The sequence below is a fragment of the Cicer arietinum genome, chromosome 4 (assembly GCF_000331145.2).
Source record: "Cicer arietinum cultivar CDC Frontier isolate Library 1 chromosome 4, Cicar.CDCFrontier_v2.0, whole genome shotgun sequence".
Classification (NCBI taxonomy): Eukaryota; Viridiplantae; Streptophyta; class Magnoliopsida; order Fabales; family Fabaceae; genus Cicer; species Cicer arietinum.
In genome coordinates this window covers 47301715-47329102 of record NC_021163.2, presented here as the reverse complement: position 1 = coordinate 47329102, position 27388 = coordinate 47301715, and the positions used below count along the sequence as shown (strand labels likewise).

General features: G+C 31.2%; 1 protein-coding gene across 3 annotated transcripts; it reads right to left on the bottom strand.

Moving 5' to 3' along the window:
- Window positions 1-7706: 7706 nt before the first annotated feature.
- Window positions 7707-23044, bottom strand: LOC101504596 (DNA mismatch repair protein MSH1, mitochondrial). 3 transcript variants are annotated; one of them, XM_073367958.1, is made up of 23 exons: window positions 22778-23044; window positions 21593-21734; window positions 21367-21464; window positions 21077-21152; window positions 20748-20867; window positions 20212-20259; window positions 19924-19988; window positions 19084-19169; window positions 18368-18532; window positions 17861-17970; window positions 17643-17748; window positions 17489-17564; window positions 16361-16419; window positions 16106-16173; window positions 15619-15792; window positions 13380-13586; window positions 13030-13286; window positions 12771-12914; window positions 12347-12404; window positions 10615-10914; window positions 8950-9681; window positions 8804-8871; window positions 8128-8263 (listed from the first exon to the last, which is right to left on the bottom strand). In XM_073367958.1, coding segments are annotated over exons 1-23 (3285 nt in total). In that variant the 5' UTR covers window positions 22903-23044; the 3' UTR covers window positions 8128-8262. The 3 variants fall into 3 exon arrangements, with proteins under 3 accessions (XP_004497789.1, XP_073224060.1, XP_073224059.1); XM_004497732.4 differs by lacking the exon at window positions 8804-8871 and having other exon boundaries at window positions 7707-8263; window positions 22778-23043; XM_073367959.1 differs by lacking the exons at window positions 8804-8871; window positions 20748-20867; window positions 21077-21152; ... (1 more) ...; window positions 21593-21734; window positions 22778-23044 and having other exon boundaries at window positions 7707-8263; window positions 20192-20260.
- Window positions 23045-27388: the final 4344 nt, after the last annotated feature.

Sequence of the window (27388 nt, the reverse complement as noted above, 5' to 3'; positions counted from 1 at the left end):
TCATAGTGTGTTGTGTATCAAATGCAGCACTTTGGAATATGTTGCAGTCTTCAAAGTCAACGCAACTTCAAATGTAAACTTGAACATTTGCTTTAGACTTCATAGGCAAGTTGAAAGTAGTGTTCACCATATGCATGCAGAAATATTGTTCATTAGAGCATGCAAAAGTACTGTTCATCAGAGCATGCAGAAGTACTATTCATCTGAGCATATAGAAGTATTGTTCATCCGAGCGTGCAGAAGTATTGTTACTTTCAGACCCAAACATCTGAGACAATCTTCGTAACTTTCAGAGGTACGTTACTTTCATATGCATATGTTCTGAGGCAAACGCGTATACTTTGTGTTCCTCTGATCTCATCCTTTGGTCACTTCCTCTGGTCATTTCCTCTGGTTGCTATCCTATAGTGGTTGTCTCTGATTTTCCTGTTCTAATTGTTGCATACTTAATGAAGTCATTAGTGCAATAAATTATTCTCACAATATTTTTGTTAACATCAAAACTCTAAGTGGAAAACCAACTTGATTCTAACAAGATGCAGTATAAAATGCATATATCTTCTAAAGTTTATTTAATATATACATATATATGTACTTACTCTAAATATAATCCATAGAAATAAGTATATTAAAATATTTAAAACATAAAATATCAATGGTTTGATGTAAAAAGACAGATATTGATTCCAGTTGTAAGTATTGAGTGAGTTCTAAGATATTTCTTTGAGTTGCCAACTTACTGTTCCCTCATCATAAACTTTTATGAGCCAAAATATAAAGACCTAAAATAAAGGGAGACTTTAGATACCTAGTTTTAACACTGATGAGGATGTTAATGTGGTGATCATCAGCGAACCTGCAAAATTATATATACAAACCGAATATAAGAATAAGAAAATTGATTAAAGAAATCAAAATTAGTTCAAAAAAAAATAATAAAAAAAAGAAGGTAGCATGTAGAAGAAAAAAAGTTTAATGAACGAAAAAATCTAAAAGAAAAAAATTTATATAAAAGAATTTGTTAATTATTTGTCATTATATGTACAATTACTTTTTGAAACTTGCAGTTTTTATCACATTTTGTAAAAAAATAGTTTTTTTATCGCATGATTTATGCATGTTAAATGCAGTCATGTGATTAGTGATTTTATTTAGGAGCATTTGATAGCATACTTGGCCACAAAAATCCATTTCATTTATGTATTTTTTAATGCACATCAACAACACAATCCATTTCACACAAATGATATTTAGAGTTAGCCTAGGTTTATGCACAACTGACCATAATTAATGCATAACATTGATTAATTAACCCTTATTTGATTCGTTCACATCATTAAATGTATTGATCACACCATATCTCGGCCAACATTATTGGCCTAACCTTTTACAAAATGAAATGGGGGAAACTTTTTTTTTCAGGTACTTTGCTGCAATATTTGGTGGATTAGGGTTATGGTTTATTTATGCATTATTTAATAGGATTTAAATATTTTAGATTGTAGATTAGTATCCCTTTGAATTTTACCACTTTTATTTTGAAAATGTTCTCCAAACTATAATACATTAGTACCCAAAAAATACGGATTGTTTGGTTCATGAGATGGTCATTATTGCATTGGAATTGTGCAATAACTTAAGGATTAAATATTTTTTAATCTTTATAAAATTTTAACATTTTAATTTTTGTCTAAACTAAAAATATGAATTTTAGTCTTTGTAAAATTATCCAACAAACAGTTTTAATCTCTACTGAAATAAAACATGTTTAGTTGTCCTTCAATTTTAAAATTTCTGAATGATTTTTTGCAAATATAATTATTATATTATAAAAAGTTCTTTCACAAAAATTTGAAATTGTTTAAGTTCGGATGAATTAAATATAAATTTGTTAAATGTAAAAAACTCAAGATAAAAATAAGAAAAATATAGTTTTATAAATTAAATTTTAAGTTTATTTTTTGTGAATGAACTTTTTATATTGTCGTAAATATACATGAACAAAATTCATTCAAAAATATATGTCCACTTAACATTAAAGACTAAAATTGGATGGATCATATTTCAGTAGGGACTAAAAATTATATTTTTATTTTGAGAAAATGTTAAATGTTAAGATGAAAAACAGTGTCAAGAGACAAGAAGTCATATGTGTTATTTTTTAATTGGTTTGACTATTTCAACTTAGTACCTTAGTGTATGGTTACTTTTTCTAACTTAAAATTTTAACTTTCGTGATTTGTTCGTGAAAAAACATATCGTACTACATAGCACTAGTATTTTATTTTACATGAACTAAAATTAAAAGTTTGAAATTTTATGAAATTAAAAACATATTTAACTCGTAAATTAATTTTGTGATAATTAAATATTCACACAAGTAAATTAGCACAGATTCAGGCACAACCAACCAGAATTAATGCACAACATTGATTAATTCACATCATTAAATGTATTGATCACAATTAGAGCTGTCAATAAAGCTCCAAAGTCTCATCTTAAAAATCTCCTACGAAGCTCTTAATATTGGGTCCCTTATTGAAATAAATTTTTTAAAGCACCGGTCCATTATTTCATTATTTTTTGTGGGCTTAAGTGAGAGGACTTATAGACCCAATGTTTTATTAATTGAGATTTTTTTAAAAGAAAAAATTGAAATTTATTTTTCTCGAAAAAATATCGAAAAAATTTCTCAAAAGTTTGTGAGCAATCGATTTTTTTTCTCGAATAAAAAAATTAACAAAAAATGGTAAATCTTTTTTTACTGGAAAAAAATCGAATTATCGAAAAATTGAGAAAAAATTTTGAATTTTTTTCAAATAAACATCAATTTTAAAAATAAAAAAAATTAAAAAAAAAAGTGGGCCTATAAGCCCCACTATACCCACAAATTTTTAGGGGCTTTCTTTATTCGGGCATTTTAAATTATAAAAAAATTTGGTCCCTCCAACATGTGGACTGGGACCAATAATTAATAGACTTGTGAAATTGACAACTCTAATCACAATATCTCTCCCAAGAGAAATGTATAGCCACACATTCTAAATATTAAATGATATAACCCTTTTTTTTTTTCGGAATAAGGTTCCATTTTGCTTTCGTCCTTATTAATCTTCAAGATGCATTGCATATCCCTAAATGATTCTAATCATGAAATCATATATCACTTTATTTAAAATATGTCAAATCGTCACTTTTAGCTCAAAAATCTTATGGAGGACTAAAATTGTCAACTTTTAAAATAAGAGACCAATTACATGAATTGGTGTAAATTGATGGACCAAAATTGCAGTTAAACCGAAAAAAAATCTTGAACAATTTTTTTGGAAATAGAAATTTTAAATATTTAAAACTATGGTGACACAACCTCAAATGCCACAATATAATGCTATCCATTAGTCTATGTTTTTAGGTCAATCTTCAAGATATTAGAGTTGTCCATTCTTCTTAGCAATACCAAACATCATCCTAAGATCAAATCCTAAAACACACAACGAGTATCAGGTAAGTGAGCTTGACACTTTTTTGTATCAATTGAGTCAGGCCTTATGGACCAATATATTTTAAGACATTCAAGAATTTGTAAATTGTTACTCGTCCGTAATTATAAGCATTTATATTCTTTTTCAAATTTCACATTTATTAAGAAAAATCGATATTGAATTTAATGTGTCAATTTTATGGATAGATTTTCTTAAAATACTAATTGTATATAAATTATTTATTAGTATTAATCAAGGGTGTGTCTTAAAAAAAAAACATCTAGTAAGTAGATCCGAAGTTACAATTTGATGAGTTATCACTTTAATCTAGCAATGTTGAGAAATAAAGGTTGGAAACCAACTTTAATTCAAGGTGTGTAAGTGGACAAAATAAATTCAATCAACCCGAACATCTAAACCAAACTAACTAGAAAATTATCCGTTATTTTTTGTTCGGTTAAAATACCAAATCAAATCAATGTAAACCAAAGTTATTGGTTCGGGTATTGGATTTTAGTTTTAAAAACCAATAAAAACTGAACCAAACCAACATTGTTCATATTTTTATATATATATATTTATTTTTTACATAAAAATCTGGCCTAATAAGACAATATTTTTTATACAACAATCAGATCTATCATCCATTAAGCTCAATTCCAAACTCTAGTGATATCCTCACACAGGCACAGTCACACTATGCCGCATCAACCTCTTATTCACTCAAGCTCACTAGTATTGATAGTATCGTGTCATCCTCCACATTTCTTACCTCGTCACCCACAATCCACTCGTTGAATTTGCACTGCCCACCTCGCCGCCTTTGGATTTGTACTTTTTTTTCTTTCAGATTTTTATCATTCAAGTGGATTGTTACTATCTACTTTAGATTGTTGTTATTTTGCATTGTAATTTAAATTCTCATTTAGAATCTAGTCAACTAAATTATGATTTAATTTGGCACACTACTGCTTGTTTTGTATTTTAACTTAAGTTGTTATTGCACTATGTTATTTCAAATTATGTTTTAGGGGACCAAATTATGTAATCCTACTGCATATTTTGTTTTAGTTTTTTAGATGATTAAATTATGAGTTTGTAGTTATCCAAATTCTATTTTAGAGGAACAAATTAAAATGGTTGTTGTACTTGTATATTTTTTTTACTCTGCCAAAAAATTGAAATGTTTATCGTTTTGGTTTTTTTTTTTTTTGAAATCCAACCTCCCAAATCAAATCAACTCATATATCATCGGTTTAGTTTGGTTCGAATCCAATTATAAAAAACAAATAAAACCAAACCAAATCAACCAGTGCAAATTTCATTGGTTTGGATTCAGTTTTCGCATAAAACCAAACCAAACCGACTCGTTACACCCTCGTTCAATACCATTATTTTGAGAGTCTTAAAGGTGAACTGTTTCTCAGGAGGTGATATTTTCAAAGCTCACTCAATTAGGCATAATCCTTATTATGTTTACCAACAAAAATTCTTCTTCCTACAAAATGTTTATATTTTCAAATCAATTGCTTTTAAATCTTTTGTATATTTAACAAACTTGTATTTATTTTACGTATGCAAAATAGCAATAGGCCCTCTATCTTAAATTTGTGTCAATACAATCTTTCATTTCTTATTTTCTTTATTCAAATATTTTATTCCTTCCATCTCATAATAATTGACTCATTTGTAAAAAAAAATCTCAAAATGAATTACCTTTTTAATTAACAATACTTTTTTTTAATTGTACCTTTTAATTGATACTACCTACAAATCTTCCAATGCAATATCTAAAGTAAAAGTGACTGTCACGAGAAAGGGAGGTTGAATTGTGATCCTTTTTAAATTTTAGTTTTTACATTAATATTATCCTCTCAAGTTGTCTTTAGAGTGAGGATGGTTAGATGAAAAATAATCCTCTTCTTATTGAGGATGATCTAAAGAAGAATAATATGAGTTTGAAATATGTATGATAAGTGTGTTAATGGTGTGAATAAAAAATAATATAAAGAGAGTAGAGCTTAAGAAAGTTCACACACGGAATTTATATTGGTTCACTTAATATATGCTACTCCAATCCTCACAGTTTTGTGAGATTTTCACTAGTGATCAGAAACTTGTCCTCTGATCTGCACCTTATCAACAATGTATTTTCTTAGTCTCACCAAACTTACAACAATGTATTTTTACTAACCTCGACAGGTTTACAAAATAACTCAAGTTTATATCAACTTGAGGATATACAAGTAGTAATATGTTTGATTTTTTTGGGATCAAATTACAATTTTCTAAGATAAGATAGTGATATGAAGTAGTATATAACACACTCAATAAAAATGATCATCAGATCTGTTTAAGTTTGGAAGAGTGTGTAGAATGAAGATAATAATAAGTTTGAATAACTTGGATGTTTTCTTGTAGATGATTCTCTTGATGTTTGAAGATTAATACCGTGTAGAATGATGATAAGCTTGAATAAATTAGATATTTTCTTGTAGATGATTCTCTTAATTTTTAAAAGTTAATATTTCTCTATTTATAATTGCCTTTGGAGCTTCAAACATATGGGTTATCAAACTATAGTTGTTGGAGACTTTGCTAAACTTCCTTGGACTTGTCTTTATTTGCAAAATTGTCATTTAGTCTTTATCATCTTGTTAAGTATGTTGAGATGACGAGTGGCGCAGTCTATCCTCGGATCTGGGTTGTAGGAGGATGAAGCTTTTATTAATTCTGATGTGACTTATGTTTTTTGTTTTGCCCAACAATTTGAAGTGGCTTGCCTTACAAGTCAAGGACACTGCCTTTTGTACCTTTGTACTTTCACTTATTTTTTTCAAGTGCGAGGATGAATAGACAACATAAGTTCATCCTCTCTTATGTGTTGTTTATCCTCTAACATATAGGGCATAAATTCATTCTCTCTTCTGTGTTGTTTATCTTCTGACATAGAGGACATAAATTCATCATTTCTTTAGTATTGTTTATTCTCTAACATAGAGAAGATAAATTCATTATTTTTGTCGTATTGTTTATCATCTAACATAGGGGACATAAATTCATCATCTCTTCAGTGTTGTTTATTATTTGCATATGTCCTCAAATTTGATATAAGTGCAAGGATGGAGTTTATATTTTATTGAGTCTTGATGTGATTGTTGCTTTTTGTTTTCCCTTTTCCAACCACTTTGACCAGTGTGTCTTTCATGCCAAGTGTCTCACCTTTTTGAAATTGTATTCATCCTCTAATGTAATTGATTTTAAGGATGTTCATCATCGGATCTATGTAAGTCTTTGACACATTTTTTTTACTTTTTAGGTAATCTTCTAGAGTATGATTTGTAAAAGATATTTTTATTATCCTCTTGATTTATTATGAATCAGAAGGTTCCTTCTTGTTTTCAATACCTCAAAAATCACAATTCTTTCATTGTTGAGTTAATACAATGCACTTGTATATGTGAGTGGCTTCAAGATTGACCACTTCTATTCGTTCAACAAAAACTCAAATGCAAACATCAATAAATCATCATTTAAAAAACTTGACATGTATTTCATAAAGTTTGTCGTCATTAAAACACATATAAAAAAGGTTTTTACTTCAACAATATCTTATTTTATACATTTATAATAATAATAATACATTAATACATAACATAGATAATTTAATTAGTATTCTCTGTTTTACATTTTTACATTTTTCTCTTTAATTTAATTAGTACTTTTCCATTTAAAATAGTTTACACCGATAAACCAATATTCATTCTTAATGCGCTTATGTTACATATTAAAAAACTTCACTAACCATTTTCACAACATTTGTGTACTACCTTAAAAAAAATGGTTAATGTGTAACGAGAAAGTATTCATCATGAAATGTGAGCAAAATTATCCACACTTCCATATTTCCACTAACCTTGGTCAAAGATAGACTTGTGCATAGGTAGAACATAATTCTGAAAATAATCTCAACATTAAAAATGATGTTGCATAAAGACTTGCTATGATCTAGTCTATCAATAACTTTCATGTCAACGAACCAATTTAGAAGCAAGTAGAAAACACAATTAAACTCCACTGGCATCTCACTCAAACATTAGCAAATCATTAGCAGCTTAATGACAAGTGTTCATAGCATTACTGCAACAAACTTGCTGATTTACATACTTGTACAATCAACATTTCTTTTAATAACAGACAAATCCATGTAACAATTCAAGGAACTGCACAAACTGAGCATTTTTACCATGAATGTTGTGTGGAGCTAACAAGTAACAAGCTGTATTAATAAATACCCTTTAAAATATGTTGAATCGAGAGGGAAGTCCACAATAGACAACATTCTTTAAGGAATAGAGTCTACCAACTAATATGTACTTACAAACTATTAAGCTAATACAAAAATTTCTACATTTGTCAATGTTGACATAATCGCACCTGCAGCAACTAATTCTAACAAAAATGCTGCAGACTTTGCTTCCTAAGCTTAGAAGATGATTAAAATCGTTAGTTGTATTTACCTACCAAAATAATATTCTGAGGTAAAGATTGTCAATGTTTATGATATGTAGTTACACATACAGGTTGGATGTGCCGAAATTTCTATGTTTACCATCAGCAATATTGCTTAATACGAAACCTTGATTCGGGAGTTGGTTGATGAGAAGAGTTTCTATTTGGCATGCCATGCTTTTTCCCGGAACTAGAAAATAAACGAATGATGCATCCTGCATCCCTTCCTTCGACCGATGTGCACGAATTCGATTCTCGAGATTATCCGTCTGTCAATAGTTTCATCACAACATAAAATCAAACAAATGATAAACATTCCAAAAAGGAGAAGTACATCCTAAAAAAAAATCAAGTATCTTGATCAAAAAGTCATGACAAAAGAAATGCAGAGGAAAGTAAAACACAAGGGAAACATGATGAGAAAGGAACTGTTGTTTTGATTATAGGTATTATATTTGTCTATCTGTGTCTACAAATGACTTGTAAAGTGACATGCTCACAATCGAACTCTAAACTGTAAAAACTGGTGCTAATTCACATAGGAGCTGTTAGGCTCAGGTTTCTGTTCGACACTGGTTTTAATTAAAAATGGTTCCTATTAGGTCTCCTGACAATTCTGGTACGGACCAGATAAATTGCATGTTAGATGATAGATAGGTATGAAGAACATTTTTTATGTCGGCACCTACTCAGCAGTGCAAAAAACAGATAAAGGAAAATGAGATGATCAGAATTAATTTGATAGAATATGAGCCAGAATGAGTGGTATTTTTATTATTTTTTAAACTTGAATGAATCAGTGCTCTCACCATCTTTTTCTTATCAAACAACCACCCTGTAACGTTTTGCATCGAGCTTTTTTCCAGGGTTTGTAGCACTACTCAATGGTAAAGGAAGTATTACGAAAAAATATAATTACTTCGTCATTCAGAAAACATACAGAAGTCGTGCATACCTCTCCTACGTAGAGTTTCTGATCTGGTCTTAACATCACATAGACGCTTGAAGAGCCTATAGTCATCGGAGGTGGCCATTCCCTAGTGCCAATTCGGAAACACCTTATCTTCGTAAACTCTGATGCCATATTTTTCCTTTGGAGTTCCGTTACAAAATCCTGGCATATTACAGTGATTGCACTCTCAACTTGTGTATGTGAAACTTCCACTGAATTAGCTAAAGAGATTCCCTCATTAGAAGTTCCCAATACAAACTTTTTGGAATGAAGATGTGTTCCGTTCAAATTATTAACATGGATGTAAGTAGAAAATTCTTCCTGCTTGACAAAATTTTCTGCAGAAAGCAGTTTCTTAGCATAAACTGACAGATAAAGATCTTCAGCTCTTTTGATAACAATCTCAGGAATTCCTTCCCTCTTGGCAGTTTCAAAAGCAAGACTTTCTTTACAGATACCATCTGTCAGCTTCCAAGTAGGTTTTATTTGTCCATCAATGCAAGTGGTGCCCATTGCTTTGTGAACAGTGTTCTTGATGTTAAGCGGCAAGGTAAATATTCCGTGCAAGTGAGTAGATACAATACCTAGACAACCAATACTATCAAGAGTTTCAATGATGCTGCCTGCAATACAAGTCCCTTTTGCAGTTTCTGTTCCTCGGCATATTTCATCAACAAGCACAAGGCTCCTTTTGGTGGTTCCAGCAATGATGGATCGAAGTTCAGACATCTCCACCTGTAACAGATATTAAGAACAATAGGAAGTAAGGTATGAAATTTCAATTCCATAAAGCAACAGAAAACAATATAGTTTTAAGGAAAATACAAAAGGCAACGGACAACTATTTAACTTTCACGAAAACTACGTTGACTCCCGAGGTTTCATAACTATTGATTCTAGTTTTGAAAATCACAAGCATCACTTCTCTACGTACATAATTTTACAGTAGACTGTAAAGCGGAATGAAAAGGATTTCCCTGCAGTTTCTGATAGATTGATACTGGAAGGCGGTTATTGAAAATTTATCAAGTTTCAAATGAGACTAGAGTAGAATTCATGTTACAAGAACCATAATCATAAATTTCCTCCAACTCCTTTCTGCCCCCACTTTGCGAAATGGAAGAATCATGTGACTTCAACTGCTGTCAGACCCCGGGGATGCTTTTCCTTTGCTGGATTTCGCTTCATCAAATTGCTCATTGTCTTTTGACGCTTTCAAGGAGAGTCATAATTAGGATTTTCAGTTTGGGATTACTTTCTTGTTATTTTGGAAATTTATTCTATTTTTAGATTATCATAAACTCTTAATAGGATTTGTTATCGTTATGTTTGATTTGTTATTATTTATTTATTTATGGTGTTTGGCTTTATTGGGTCCATATATGAACCTTGGATATATAAACTTTTAGATAATTTTAATGAATAATTAACATATAGTGTCCTTCAAATTATCTAAAATTAAGTTTAGAGTACTCCAAGGTCAGTGCCTACAGGAACACTTTATAATAGAGTACCCTACCAAAAAGAACATTTTTGAATACTTGGTTTTGCATCATCGGTACAGCCTGACTGGTCGAATGCAAAAGTTTATAGACAATGAAGCAATCAACATTATATGATATCTGACAACAAGTGAATTTAAGGGCAAAGAATGAAACAATAGCAAACCTGAAATGAACTTTTGTGATCAGCTGGACTATCATATGACTTCATGTGAAGCATGATGGAGTCAAAATATGGAATCAGAGCTGATTCAGCAGGAACCATAAGTCCACATATCCCAAGTAGTGCAGCAGCACAAATTGACCGAAGCAAACTTGATTTACCACCACCATTTGGTCCTGTCAATAGAAACAATGATTGCATATCAACAGTATTATGCACAGCGCCTCCTTCTGCTATGTTGAACCAATATGGTAATAAACCAACTATCTTCATCTCACGGTTTTTGTCCAACGGCTTCCCATCCTGCAACAACAGTTCAACAAAGTTCATTCATCGCATTATGGATCCAAACAAGTTAGTAATAAAGAACAGATAGCAAATGGATGATAGGCTAGAATACACTAAACATTACGCATCAACATAAATGTTCCCTGGAAGACATAGTTTAAACACAACCACCTCACATAATGTCAGTGAGTCCTCATGGATAAAAATACTTGGCTACAATTCTTTACAAAAAGAGTTGTATGTACTTGAGTTCATATTTGCCACTAACAAATATCAACTAATTAATTCAGCAACATTGCTATGAAGTATGAAGAACATTAGCATCTCCCTATCATCAGATGGTAAAGTTATTGCACTTCATTTCACTGTGCAAATTACCCATCCTTTGTCTAGTATATATAACTCAATCTGATGGGATCACAGTCTACATCCAAATCCAAATTCAGCACTATTGACATATACAGTAATAGTGAATCTGTGACCATTGGTTACAAGTTAGAGGCATATAAAGATGCAGGTAAGTAGCATGGTTCTAAGGGGATAGCTCACACAAATCGCAGGAATAGAATGCTAACTAATCTTACAAAAAATTCTGATTTTTTTATCTAGTTATACGATAAATTTGTGATTTGCTGTTTTTGTTTTTGCCAAAACCAGAAATACAAGGGAACTTTTGAGAATGCTTACAAGTTACAATGATAACTAGTAATATCCTATGCTTCCATAAAGTGGAATACATAATGGTAGACAAGTGCTTCACACATTGACTGCACGGGTTGTAACTATTACAATTCTGTTATAGTTACTAAGTACTAGTCAATTACAATTTGGTTACAGCTTGTTAAGCCAACAAAGACCGCATTTCTAACCAGCTCTAACAACTTTAAATGTGAAACAAGAATCAGAGTCAGCTATAATATCAATTTTTGCGAGGCCATTATCATTTCTCAGTACTTTATCTCATATTCTATCACTTCCTCTTATTTTCTCTCTGAAATCAGACACTTATGTTGTATAATGAACTTGTTTCAATCCTGAATCATGATTTCACCAATGCATCCATTTCAAGCAAGTCAAAAAAAAAATAAAGGGATCTAGAAAAATCTAATGATTGATTAGGATTTCATTAACAAAGTCCATCCATCAGTGAAAAGGTTTATGTTCATTTCTGGGCCAAACAACCTACTTTTGTAGTTTTTAGGAGTTATCCCTTGACATCTCCAACAAGGTGATCTCTATCTCCTTTTTTGTTCACTGCAGCAATTCAGGAGTAGCGTTATAAATTTCTAGGTATACTAACAGAGGAGCATTCTATCATGCAAAAGCAAGATGATTTGTACATGATAGAACAGAATATTTGATGTAAGCATCAAAATACTACACCTACTACAGAAAACTTATGTCTTGATGTAATTTTCTCATAAAACATCAAGTTGTTATACATTACCTCAAGCCCCTGGGATTCTACTATTGTAGGAAAAACCCATTTCCTCCTTCTCCCTTCACTGCAAGATAACAACAAACATAATTAGCATAACACGTGCAAGACTACAAGAATGATTGCACAATTTCGGCATTTCTTTCTCATTTTGAAGATAAACGGATGGAGCAAATTGATACAGTAATGCAGCTACAATTCAATATTTTAGTATCAAATGATTTTGAGTGACCCTTAAAACCATGTTTCAGTCAATGCACGCAAACATATTGACAAATTGATCAAATTAATATCCAACGTACAAAGCTAATATTTTGAAGATCAATGAAATCCATAGTGGTTAGTCAAAAAACATCAACACACCACCAGGCCAAATACCATTGAATTTTTATCAACAAAAATAAAGAAGAAACAACTTTAGATGTTTACAAACCTCACATGAGCATATAAAGCTTTGGTAATCACAAGCAATGTAGAAGAAAAGACAATGATGTTTATATGGGATTGCAATTCAGCAGCAAGTCCTCTTAGAAGTTCTAAAACTCTAGTTTTTGCCTTGGCATTTGCTTCATGGTACCTAAACCAAATTGTTTAACAGCACATATGATTAAAAAAGGAAAAAGAGAAGTGTTTGACAAACTTTTTGAAATAAATAACATAAAACACCAGTTTTATCTTTTTTATAAACACACCTTGATAATGCATCATCCACCTTCACAGTGGTAAACCATTCCTCGCCTACCTTTCTGCCTTTAGAATCTAAAGCATGCTTAAGTTGTTTAATGTGTTCCTCTCCGGGGCTACCAGTCCATATATTCGGTATAAAGCGTTTACCCTTGAACCACACTGCCTCCTGCTCCCGACAATAAGATATTTCTCCCTTAGGAGCTTTAAGTGGAGATATGGAAGCTTTTATTCTAGAAACTACAGGAGTGAAATCTTCAGTAACCTGAAAGATTTTTGGGACGGTATAAATGAAGTCTCTCGAAATACACTTTACTAGAAAACAGCTATAGACAAGGTGTTAGCTACAGAGACCTACTGCTAAATGCAAGGCCTTGGCTGCTTCGTCCACAGAAGTAAGTACATCATTTATGTGGATTGCTTTTATTCGACCTTTCCATACAGACTCCATATCCTCGAAAAATTCATCGGGAATAACTGCGAAGGAGCTGACTGTCTGATCTTCCTCACCATCCAGAGATATTATTTCGTCAATCTTACCTGACGCGACTTCACATCCAGCAACCTGGAAAAAAAACATTGTGAAAAGTTTAAAATCCAATGAACTTTGAGGCAAACAAATTAACTAACAAAAGAATTAACTGAAGCATCATATTTTAATTGTGTGAAATCCAATTTTAAAATACATAAAATCATCAAATTTAGTACTATGATTGTAAGTTTGACCCGAGCAATCCTAGATTAAGTTTGACCTCAGCTATCTGAGCTGTAGTTTTGCTCTAGCTATTCCAAGATAGTGATGAATTAGTTGTGAATCATATCAATAGTCATGATCCACATCAGCTTAATTTTCAAATTTTTTTATATCCTAAATTTTCTTGTTTAAAACTTCGGTTGTTGTTCTTGGTGGAATTGATTTTCGTTCTAGTTACGCAAAACTATGCCGGGAAATTTTCATTGATTATTAAAACAAGGCTTTTCTTCTTTCGTTATGCAACATTCTTGCCAATATTAAGGCTGATGATCATTCCAACCATTTTGTTGAGTTAGCCTTCTTGCAATGCTGCTCATCTCTCTAACATCTCCAACATCCCTAAGTTGTATTTCTAGTCATGTTTTGGGGAGCCCATATTATACTTTACTTTTTCAATGGTATACTTGTAAGTTGTAACACACTTAAAGCTTATTTATCGAATATAAAACATATAAAAAATGAATCATTTATTTAAAGTGTTTGATAATTCTTTTTTATTTTTGCTTATTATATATTTATAAGTATTTCTTATTTATGACATCCTTTTGTTTTAGGCAAAACTGCTTAAGTCATTTTTTATGTTATTTATTTTTGACAAATTAATCTTTTATGTTTTTTTTATCATTTAGGTCCTTTATCTTTTAAAACATGAACAACATTTTCCTTTTTTCCATATTTTGTTCAAAAAATGCATGTGTGTCTGTTACATTAGTGGTCTGGCTTTAAGGGGAATTATGTGGCTTAAACGGTCATGATGTAAAATTCAGTTGAAATAACAAATGTCATCATCTTCTCCATTATTGTGTTTCATGCAGTCCGTTTTGCCCCAATTTTAAACCCTAGAAACCAGAACAATTAAGTGGGCACTGCAATGGCTTCATTCCACAGCAGGATAGAATTAACGAAACCGTCCCACTTCTTGGTTCATTTCGAGTGGGAGGTGTGAAGAAGGAGATCTAGAATGTCAATGTGGTGCCAAAGAAATTGTTCGAACAATAACTAAGCAATGACCAAAGTGAGGAAGGAAATTTTGGGGGTGTAATTGTGTAAAGTAAAGGTGTTATGGGTTTTTTAAAGTCAACTATGTCAGAATATTAGAAAATATCTTATAAGATCTTTTATATTATATTAGAATATCTTGAACTATTTCTTAGAATCAATTTATAATCATAGAGATATCTTAGAATAGCTCTCATTATTATTATGATTTATTCCTGATTTAGGATTGAGTCTATGTTTCTCTATAAATAGAGATTAATATTGAGTCTTTTGTAATCAAGTCAGCATTAAGCTATTATCAATAATATTCAAACTCTTATTATTTTCTCTCCTCCTTTTCTCTAAAATCTCACAACTTCAACAAACTATTTTGACAACACCTAAGTTAGAGCATACATTATACCATCTCTTTCTTGATAATCTGTGTAGAGGCGTAAAATTCATTCGGGTATTCAAAGTTTGTGCCTCAAACACGAGGTGTAGAGAGACACGATGGGGAGAATGTGCCCCAGGCACAAGAAATGTCAAGGTTGTGGTTGTTTAGATAAGTTGTTTGAACAATATATTTCCTTCAAAAAAAAAAAAAAGCTTAATGTCCATAGGACATTCAATTCATGTATATTAAGAGCATATAAGCATTGTTGTAGGAATAAACAACGAAACATTCTTTTTGGAAGGGATAAGGGACTTAGAATATTGGAAAAAAGAAAACACAAGATAGATACTGTCTAATTCAAAAATTGCTTCTTAATTTGCCCTTGATGTACATCTAAGTGGTTGTGAATCATCCCTTATTTTCATATAAACAAAATGAAAGGAAAATAATCCAAGTTTTGGGGCTCACCAAGGTTTTGAAGTCAATTTCTAACCCAGTAGCCACCCATGTGGGACCAATTAAATGTTCCAATATTTCTTGGAGCTCAGAGGTTCTGTACATGTGCAAAATTTCATCAAGAACATTCTTTATTCTACAAAGTTCAATATGATTGGCCTCCTTCCATTCAAGTAGCTTTACAATCTGCACAAATATAGTGAAGAGTCAAATAGGATATCACATTTGCATATGAAAACAATAAAATGGTCAATAGGAAAAAGGGTAAAACACTAAATATAAAATATATTTAACATAGTATTAATAACCAAAATGGAAAAGACAATTTACATCAAGAGTAATTAGGATTAAAAACACAGCTAGTTTCATTGTTCTTTTTAAGGCAAAGACAATATCAACTAATATATCAAACAATAGTCATGACATGCACCTATTTAGGATAGCATGCATCAAGTTTCACTTGAAGCTCATTCACAAGTAACAGAAGTAAATAGATAACCTTAGCTGAAGAGACACATGTAAATTCTGGAATTGAACATGTTGCACTGCTCATAAGTTTACATGTTGCTGCCAAACAAACGCAGAAAGCAATGAGTCCAAAATTAAGTATAAAATATCATAATATTACTATTATTAGTTTTTAATATTATTATTATTATATTATTTTATATAAAGTACAAGCTGAGATAAAGTGTGCACTGGAAAAAACAGTTGAATTAAGAAGCAAACAAAGAGTATAACAATTGAAAATCACCTTGAATTTTGGATGCAATCTCATAGGAAGGAGGGTTCAAAAGAAGATCCCTAACATACCTGAGAACCCAAATAAACAGACAGTGAGATAAATTTGGCAAGGAATCAAAAACTAATCGCTAAAAGACTAACATTGGGCTACATAAATTATTGAATTTAAAATAAAATGCCAGAAACAGAACAGGGGAGAAAAATAATTTGAAGTGACATTTTGGTATAGTTGGACAATAAATTGTTTATTTCTTTAAATGGTCAAAAATTACCAAGTATAAACGAGTTTAAAACAGTAAAGAGACACTTACATAAATTTGGTACAGGATCCAGAATAAATCACTAAAAGACTATAATTTGATATATATTCAATTATTAAATCTAAAATAAAAAGAAATAAGCAGAACAAGGGAGATAAATAATTTAAACTGAAAATTTTGGTACAGTTGAGATGAGACAGTGAATAACACAATTATCTAAATTACCAAACATTGCAAAATATAAACAAGTTTAAAATATGACACTTAAGTCTCTACCAGCAAGACAATATTATCCACATCCTAGAACTTAGATAAACTTAATAATGCCTGGCCTGAAATCCCTTTTAACATTTTTCCTTTTTCTATGATTATTTTGGGAGTTAGGAGGGAACACGGGAGCTTTTAGGAGAACTGGATCGGAAAGCATCAAAAATTAAATTTAAAAGTAAAAGTAGATTTAACTCATGTGATTAGTTTCTATTAGATTTTTTTTACAATAATTTTGAAGTAAAAAAATTAGGGGTTACTTTAATTTTTAAAAAGAATATTATTATTATTCAAGTATTTAATGATTTTAAATTTTATTTTTAAGAAAATGATTTCATGTATTTATAAAATATGAGGTTTTTTTATATAATGCGTGTTTAAAAAAAATAGCGGGAAATTTGTGTGTGAGAGATGTAAATAGAAGAAAAGGGTGGAGTTATTTACTCTAATTAAAAAGAAGAAATTCCGGTTGTAACTAGATTGTGTATCATGATATATATTGAAGAGGATAAAGATAGAATAAACAAAAAATTTAAACATTGAGTTTGTGAATAACTAGCATGGAATGATTTTCAACTGATACATAAAAAATATAAGAATACTTTACTCACAGTATTGGTAATCCAGTGCAATGTGGTGGAAGTAAGACCTTCAACAAAGATGGTATTCCATCTGTAGGAATGACACCTAAAAATGCAGGAGATGCAGATTTATTTATGAGAAAGAAAAAGAATAGTGAGCATAATCAATGTTTTAAGAACCAACCAATTTGAGTAGATGTTCCAAGAGTTAAAGGTTGAGCCCTATTTCCCGAAGACACTGTTACGTTCCGAAACATAACATCGTGATCAAGACCATAAAGCTCTTTTACCTATGTTCCAAAGTGAAATACACAAAAGAATCATAAACAACTCATTTATATGCATTACATTCAAAATTAAATAAAAAAATGCAAAAGAAATATTTCCTGTTTAGAATCATACCTTGACCAAAAGATCAGAAATAGGGTTGCCATCAAACCATTCAAAGTGTCTGGATCTACATTCTCCCCACAAGAGGCCCCCTTCACCAAATTCTCCCCAACTAGACGTTCCTGAAATACATTAAAAAAGGATGCATGAAACTACAAATACGTCATACATGTGTTTGATAGGAGAAATTGTTCCTAACGTTTCACAGGAAATCAAGCATGGTTAAGTATCTTAAGATACATGTGTGTGGTATCTTGATTCGGTAATAAATTGATTCTAATCGATATGAAGCTCTAGTATGTATCTCTTTGGACATGAATGTCATCTTGAATCCCTATTCATTATGATGAATCTTGATTCACTATGATGAATCCCAATACAGAATGGGGTATGTAATTCTAATGATATGAGCTTTGCCATGTCGTAGATATTAAGTCACCATACAAGAGTATAAATATTTGGGACTTTGGTCTAACTTTTATGATAAAATGATAAAGAAAAGAATAAGAAAGTACGAACCACAAGAATTCCTCCTCAAAGATGTATGCAGAAATAAGTGATGGTAATGACAAGTTCGAAGCTTGGTAACAACTGCTTCTTCTGTCAAGCAGTCTTCTGAAGAATATGTCTTCATGGTCTCTAGGACCATATTAATGCAATAGCCCCTTGCCGTATGAGAAATGCCTATAATAAAAGAGGCATCGTCGAAAGTGATCATTCCAATGTAATTCAAAGATGTACTATTGATGGAGAATTGTGAATAATCAGAAGCAAACACTAAAACAATTAGTCATCCCCTTCCGATTATGATATACCAACAAAAGACACATATTTCCTCACAAATTAGGAACATGTTACATATATTCATAAGTTTATAATTTTATGATAAAACATAGTATTTAGGAAATGACATGAATAACAGAACAATACCAGCAAGGAAAAATAAGTTCTGTAAGCAGAACAATAGATCAGAAACAAAATAAATAAATAAATGGACCACTTTATCCAAATGAGAAACCCTTTCAAATTGCAACATTGGCATGTAATGGTTTTTCCAATTTAATATAAAAAGCTCATCAAAATGCAGCAAAATTAAGACAAAACTAATGCTATGCAATTGGCTAAAGAGAAATGAAGTGACCAGTTATAAATTATATTAATATAAGTTGCTATTGGAATATTAAAATTCTAATAATCTAATTAGTAGTATAATTATGCAAAAAAAACTCCCATACCTACTACAGGCATAGGTTCGGGAAAGTCAAGATCGTGATCAACCCCAACAAGTCCATATACATAGGGATTTCCTGGATGAGCATGCCTGAAAGTTTGAACATTAAGTCAGTCACACAACATACTCAAAATCCAAAATTGTTTTATAAAAAATTAAAAGTTATCTAGAAAAGAAAACAATTCATTTCAATGAGCTCTACAACAAACAAATCTTCAAAAGGTAATCTAAATTACGAATCTATGGTTATAAAAAGCTCGCATACACTATTATGCACAAGCATACGGCATACCAATAAAGGTTGCCTTAGCTGGTTAGGACCAAAAGACAAAGGAGACAGTAACAAGAGTTTAAAGTCATAAAGATTGCAAGAAGTGACAATGTCAAGAAAAAAGAGACAATTTTCTATATTGAAAAAATTGACAAACAGTAGCATCGTGTAAGGTAGCTTAAAATAGATACAAATATTACTACTATAATATTAATGTAATTGACAACATAAACCATATACAGCAAACATCTTGCTTATTTCCAATTTTGAGTTGGACTCTGTTTGTTAAGGAGGATACCTTAACCTTTGTCTATATACCCTTCTATTCTTTTTCTACAAAAATAACCAATCTCTTTTTTCTTTCTTTCTATTGAAACTTATCTTCTATCCAAAAAGAAAAGGCACATAGAAACATACCCACGGATCATCAACTTTCTAATCACAAATAAAACAAATATTAGTGAAAAAGACAAGTGTCTTTCCTCAATCACACCAAAGCAAGCACCACCAATTGACATAAGAGAGAAGGAGGGAAGACAGAGACCACTGGCATATAGAGAATGGTGTACTTACCCAGATATAAAACGGCGTTTCCTGGATCGAGCTTGAGCTGGGCCCTGAACTTCCTCCACAATGCACTGTCAAGCCAAAAAATTGTAAGCAGTGTGTATCCGTCAACACGGCAAACATCACAACAACAACATACAAACAGCAAAAATGCATAAATAGGGGCTAGTAATTTTCAGTTTCATTTGAAAGACGATATAAATTGAAAGGCAACAGAAGATAGGATAAACTCAATCATGTAATGATGAAATTAAAATAGGGGAAAGTGGACGACCATTTAATTGCTGCACTCACCACAGAATAACCATTATGTGTAAGATCATCCAAAGTTTGTCGAAGATTCTGTGACCAAAGAATAAACCAAAGACACCCTTAAATATATAACAAACCGGCAACTAAATTGAATCATAGTTGTATTGAAATAAATACAAATTTATCATCATTGGTGCACACAACATAAAAACATAACACTAAAACGCCTTTAAAATTTAGTTTAGGTGAAAAAATTAAGCTCACATCAGCAAAATAATGAACACTCTAAATATCGATCAAGGTGTCACAAACATTTAACAAAAGTTCAGCATCAACAACCACTCATGGACTAGCAATATTCATAGAATGGCATCTGAATCTTGTTTCTTGTTGCACAAACACAAGGTATAAAAAAAATGTTACAGAAGCTGTATCACTTTTTAGTCTTGTATGATCCGCTAACAGTTAATATAAAATAAACAGCTTGAAAACAAGCACAACCAGTCAGTGCATTAATATAAATTTTATCATCAGAGGATAAAAATACACAACATGCATGAGAATAAAAATGCCAATACCACAACAGGGCAACCAGCTCTGGGGATGCTATCTGTTCGCAGACCGCCAAAGGGATTTAAACCCGCATATTCAACAAGAATACAAGCATCTATTCCAACAGCTTCATAGAAGTCCCCAACCTGAGCACATAATGGGAAAAGAGAGAGAGATAGCAAAAGAAAGTTAACTACCTAAAGGGTGTATAGAGAGAATTATCATAGTCTGCATTGTGCAAGCAAAAGAGTAAACAGAAATTTGTTGAGAATCGCAGTTTTGTTTCCTTTAGACTAAACACACAAGTCCACCAATGCCTGACCAAACTCTCATCGAATGTATAAATATAACGTACTCTGCAAAGTAAAATTTGACGCGGGAATTTCGACTTGAACTGCAACATTTCCCAGTTAAGTGTTCCTTCCTTCAGGCTGCACAAACAAAATTTGATTCTTCCATCAAATTTCATAATAATACCATCAACTTATGTAGGCTGTAACAAATCTTTTCTATAGAGAAAAAAAAAGGTGGGGAAGAACAAAACATGATAACAGTTTGAAAATTAATAACGATCACCATTAAGAACGAAGTCAAAAGGAAAAATTAAAATGAAAAATAAAAACCATCAATTTCATAAGTGCTCACCTTCCACTTTTCAAGTTAGAATCCATGCCAAGCAAATTTGAATATTCAAGCCTTTCAATTAGATGCACTGTTGAGGGCTTTTTGCACATCTGCAACTTCTGCCATAATTTGGAAAGGAACCAAGAAAGATAAAGCAAGGTTTTCTCATAAGATTCTGTTGTTTATGATCAAAACAATAAAATAAAATAAATGGCAAAGTTCGAGGGAAAAAACTAAATTGATTTACCTCCTTCCACCATAATATGTGAGAAAGATCTTTATCATCTAAAGCATTACTTGATACTCTGACCTTCTTGACCACTTTACTGCTCCCCCTTAAAGCTTTCCTATCTTTAAAACATGATATCTTCTCTACGCGTCCATTAATTCTGCTCGTCAACAATTTAGACACCATACCATAAAACAATAAGAATTTATACCATTATGATTTCATCATGTCAAGAAAATATTACATCCAAATAGTTACAATGAGAACTTCACATTGTGCTTCACATGCAATCCAACACAAAAACAAAGATTTTGTATCGAAGTATACCATTCGCATTTTACCTAATTCATATACACATATAGTAACCATAGCATAACTTCTTAAACCCGATTCATGATCACTGAATGAACTATCTAAGGTTCTAAATAGACAAGTGATCACCAAGAAAACAGTTGGAACATTTTGTTGCAGCAATAGGTATCTATATCTCAAATAAGCTCAAAGTCATGAACTATTATTAGCCTGCATAAGCACTTATGAAATTGTTTGGGAGAGCTTATGAAACCAGCTTATGATATTTTCATAAGTTGTTTTTAGCTTATTGTCATAAGTTCTCCATGATAGCTTATATGAAAACAATTAGACTTTATTTTGTCTTTTTATTGAAATAGCTTATACATAAACACTTATATGATTCAGTGTTTTTACAAAACACCAAAATCAAGGTGGAAAATCACAATGGACCAAAAGGTACACTTTGGAGCTTCTAAAAATCACAACCATAAACTCACAGTGGTAGTGGTTCACCGCTCAACCAAACATACTAAATCTAAAACTCTCTCACTCTTTAAAGCAAAAAGTTACTCTCAAAGTTTGCTTTAGGTTTCCCTCGCTATGTATTTGTTTTCAAACAACAAAAATATCATCCTCTACACAAAAACTTACCAAAACTATTTGCCTCCATATTTCACATTGAAAATAAATTTAAAAAATAAAGCAAAATTAAATGAAATCGTAGCATAGCATAAGTCCTCTAAATAAAACCAAAGCGCATTGCAATAAAACATTAACTCAACGCAGTTCAATGCATGTACACAAAACAAACAAACAAAAAATGAAAATAAAATAGGCATTAAGAGTAATTATAATAAATGTTTAATAAAAAATTCAAACCAAAATGAGACAGAGAGCGAGAGAGATTACCGGAGGAAGCGAGAGGGAAGGAAAGAAATGTAAGAAGATGGAGAAGGAGTGTGAAGGAAGAGAGAAAGGGAACGGAAGCAAGGGAATGAAACGACGACGTTTCGAGTAGTAAATAGTTTGTACATTGTAAAACGGGAAAGTGAAAGTGAAGAGTGTGGTTTGTGTTTTGCATAAATGAAAACCCCACACAGAACAGGGAGGGGGCTTCCCGCCACACGCGTACTGTGCCGTGCCTGTCTCTCTGTTTTCCTTCTCTCTCCTGGTGGGTGGCTGCTAATTTTTACTCTGTTTATTTATTTATTCAAAAGATTTTAAAATAGTATATTTTTTTGCATCAATATACTTTATTTTTGTTTTTTTATCTCTTTGGTAAATGATGAATGTCAATTTTTTCTAGCTCTTTTAAATAGTTCTATGATTATTATGTTGAAGTTTTATATTTAATCAAGTATTAAGTTTAGTGTACAGCTTTTTTAATACGAGATGAAAATATATCGAATCTTATATTATAAATAGTTTAGATATATTTTAATTCATTATAAGGCTAAATAAATTTTTTTTAAAGGATATTATTAGGTTAAAATTTATCATTTATAAAAATGAAATGATAAAAATTCATCACAAAAAAGATAAAGGACTGAAATAAACATTAAATAAAATATAAATGACAAAATATATATTTAATCCTGTATTTTTAATTATTTAGATCCCCTTTATTTCTATTTTTATCTTTAAAAATTTATATAATTTCAGGCTTAAATGAATGAAATACTTAAAAAGGTATCTGCTTGAGGATTAAAGAGCAAATAATACGAGGAATTGCATAGTTGGTGTGAAAGGGATGAGGATGATGTACCTAAGAGTAAATACCATGTGTTAAAGTTACTAAAGGAAACGACATATTATAAAGGGATTTTCTTATATCAAAAGCAATATTTTAGATAAGCAATTACAATGTATGCAGAGCATTTTAGGAAGGAACATGAAGTTTAAAAACAAATGGATAAAAAATAGCTAGAGGCATATGCAAAGGTGAATGTGATTGGAATGCATATTGCACCAAATTACAGATATTTGGCAAATGAGGAAAATAAGGCACAAACATAGTTGTAGTAGAGAACACAAGGGGGATTTGTTAATTACCAAATGACTATGTAAGAAGTTTTTTTTTTTTTTTTTATAGATGAGATGGTATAATTATCACCAGAAACTCACATATAATTGTGAGGTATCGTGTTCGAACTCGAGACATAATGTTCAACCTAACAATATCGGCATTTGTCATTTAAATTATATCTTGAGAAAAAATGGTTAAGTAAGAAGGTGCAAAATAGATTGAAGGAAAATCATAAGATCAAGATTAATGATATAAGCGAGAATTATAAATAAATAAAAAATAGAATGTTAGGATATCACACTCAAAGGCTATTAGGGTAAGGTGTAAAGCAAATGATATGGTAGATGGTTATTCAGGGAGTACACCATGATTTATGTTTATTGTCAAGAGTCGCTGAAGTTGAATATTAGATCCACTGTAAGACAGACGATCTCATATCAAGGTACTAGAGATCATTTGAAAACGTCAGAGTTTATATGATAGAAAATAAAGAGAATGAAAGTTGACATAGTTTTCTCCTTTTTGATGTAGCTAAATATCACTAGAAGGGGGGTTGAATAGGGATTTTGTTGTTTAAAAATAATTTTCAAGAGATTGTAAAACTATCCTCTCACTGAGGATGGATTTTTTCAACCCTTTAGTTTTAACTTAAGCAAAAGAGTAAAAGAAGAATATAAGAGAGACACACACAATTTTATACTGGTTCACCCAAAGATGGCTACGTCCAGTCCTCACACCGTTGTGAGATTTCACTAACTTTCAAACAGATCAACCTCACTCTGAGGATGATTACAAACTGTGTATTCTTTAGCTTCACCAAGCTTACAATCAATTTTCAAATATTTCCAAGCTTCACTCACAAGGAAATTACAAAGTAATATGAGAGTGATTGATACTTAATACTTTCTCAAAGGATATACAAAGATATAGTGTAGGATCAAAGAAAGTATGAAGTGAGGATGTGAATTTGCTCTTAATAGCTTTAAGATGTTTGATCTTTTTATGCAATTGTGTTGTGTGTTGTATGATGGAGAGCTTGTTGCATTTTATAGGGGTCCAAGCTCTTTGATGACCGTTGGAACTCATTTCTAAAGATCCAAGGTTTTTCATCATAATTACGGAACTACCATTGAGTCTTTTCTATACCAAGCAGCTGCCATCCTCTGCATGCAAGGCTTTCTTGAAACTTGATCTTGAAAAGTCCTTGTCTATTCTCTTTTATCATAAGTGTAAAGTTGTTTCTTTGACCATGTGAGCTGCAACCTTTTTGAAAACTTTAAGGTCTAGGTTGATTTCATCTTTTGAGGTGATGTTGACAAGAGAGAGAAAGCCACCCTATTACATAGGACTGTCACACTCAGTCCGAGGATCAGATCTGGCAGCAACATGTGATTGTCTATTTTTGGCTTGTTTCTTGTTGCCTTTCTTTAACTTGACTTCTTCATGTATTAATTCGTGCAAGCCCAATAAATGATCTGATTTTAGACTTTGCACATGTTTGATGAGTTGCTTTCAACTTGGATTGAATCATTTACAGCCTAGTCTGCCATCCTCAGCCTATTATGTCATCCTCTTAGACTTAGATCTAGTTATTCTTGTCCTTTTCCTTTTGGCCTTCTAACTTCTTTATTTCAAATACTTTTACTTATTCATTCTTTGACTTTGTTGTACATTTCTTTAATGAATAAAAGCATTTGTTCTGGTGAGGTCAAAACTTGGGCAGATCTGGAGATTTTCCACTTTGCAGCCCATCCTCACGGGGTTCATCTTGAACATAAGCCATCCTCACGTGGTTTTCCATCCTCGGGCCAGAATCATATTTTCCTTCTTTTTGCCTTAATGATTAATAACCTATTATCTTATATGAATACACTCAAGAACACATGTTAGTCATTAACCACAATCATAATCTCTTAAGTAATTTTGTTATCATTAAAATCATTTGAGAGATTTTGTCTCAACAATCTCCCTTTTTTTTTATGATGACAAAATTCTTTAGATTATGATTTTAAATAAGACAAAGATAAAATGTTTATGCTCCCCCTCAATCATATGTGTAATAATTTTTAAAACTAAAAATCATTACTCCCCCTATATGTATGCCAAAGTGTTGAAATAACATGATTTGAACCATACATAAAACATCATGATAATAAGATGATAATTTGAGTATACGACATATTGGACGGAGATTTGAGGCTACTAATGGTTTTGGTGGTTTGATGAGTAATTCTTCAAGAACAGAGGTCCTTGTGAGGTTAGATCTAATTCGTTTGTGTATTATGAATTGTTTGTTGTTAGAGGTGAGAATAGACTCCGCCGAGTTAGGCTTTATTAGATCTGAGTCTGATTTGTCAAAAAATTTAAGAGCTAAACTTGATTCTTGTTAATCTATTTAAAAGTCTATTTCATTTTAACATTTTTGAATTAGTATTCAAACACATCTTTAAATAAATTAACGAATTAATATGTCAATAAAATTAAGTCATATTTTGATATTTAACATGATATTTTGAAGAATATTATTTTATATACATCATGCTTCAATTATATTTTATAATAATACATTTAAATATTGAAAAAACTAAATAAGATTAATATGCGTAAATTACTAAAAGTTAAATATATAACAAAAAGATCAAGATTTAATATAATAATTATAGTAGTAAAAAAATAATATTTATATTTATTTAAATAGGCTGACCTTTATAACTAAATAGATTTTTTTAGAAGTTTTGGCCTTATCTGTTTAAAAAAAAGTATGGTCTAACATCGACTTGACATAGGCTAGACTGTAGATCTCTGTCAGTCAATTTGCCCTATTCTCATCCCTATTTGCAGTCCTATATAGTTGTGTTGATGACTAACAACAATGAATAGTGTATGAGCAACAATAGAAACTGAAATACAGTATGAATTTATAATTAAAAATAATTTTCTATTTAATGTGTGTAATATAAAAACTAGTGTGAAGTTGGATGGAATAGTTGTACCTATTTTAGTTGCTTATTTGTTGCAAACGGCAATATTATGGATTGTGAATTCCATTTAACATAGTTCGAGAAGTTTATCATGTCCCGAGAGGGTATGTACGAACAATTTAGTAGAATTGATGGAGGAGAAGAGCTTGTTGAACAATTTAGTGTTCGTTGGTTGTTTTTTCAGGGGTAAATCATCATAACTACATTGTTGTATTTGGTATTGTGATAGTTGCAAATGAAGTTGAAGATGCATATGTGTGGTTGCTTGAATAATTTGTAGAGGTAATGAAAAGAAAGTTGTCCATTTATGCGATAACTAATGGAGATTTAGTAATGAGGAATACAATTAGAAGGGTATTTCATCATATTCATCATAGGTTGTGTGTGTGACATTTTATAGGTAATGTCATGTGCAATATCAATAATCCTTTGTTCACAAATTTATTTAAGAAATATATGTTGGTTGATTATAAATTGCATAATTTAAGATAAAATGTAATGAAATGGTGAAAG

Excerpts from the sequence above, each read along its gene's own strand:
- LOC101504596 (XM_004497732.4), bottom strand. The coding sequence starts at position 22,902 with ATGTACAAACTATTTACTACTCGAAACGTCGTCGTTTCATTCCCTTGC. Across the intron at positions 13,287-13,379 it reads CCAAGGCCTTGCATTTAGCA|GTTACTGAAGATTTCACTCC; the intron begins GTAGGTCTCTGT and ends AAAATCTTTCAG. Across the intron at positions 12,915-13,029 it reads GTGGATGATGCATTATCAAG|GTACCATGAAGCAAATGCCA; the intron begins GTGTGTTTATAA and ends AATTTGGTTTAG.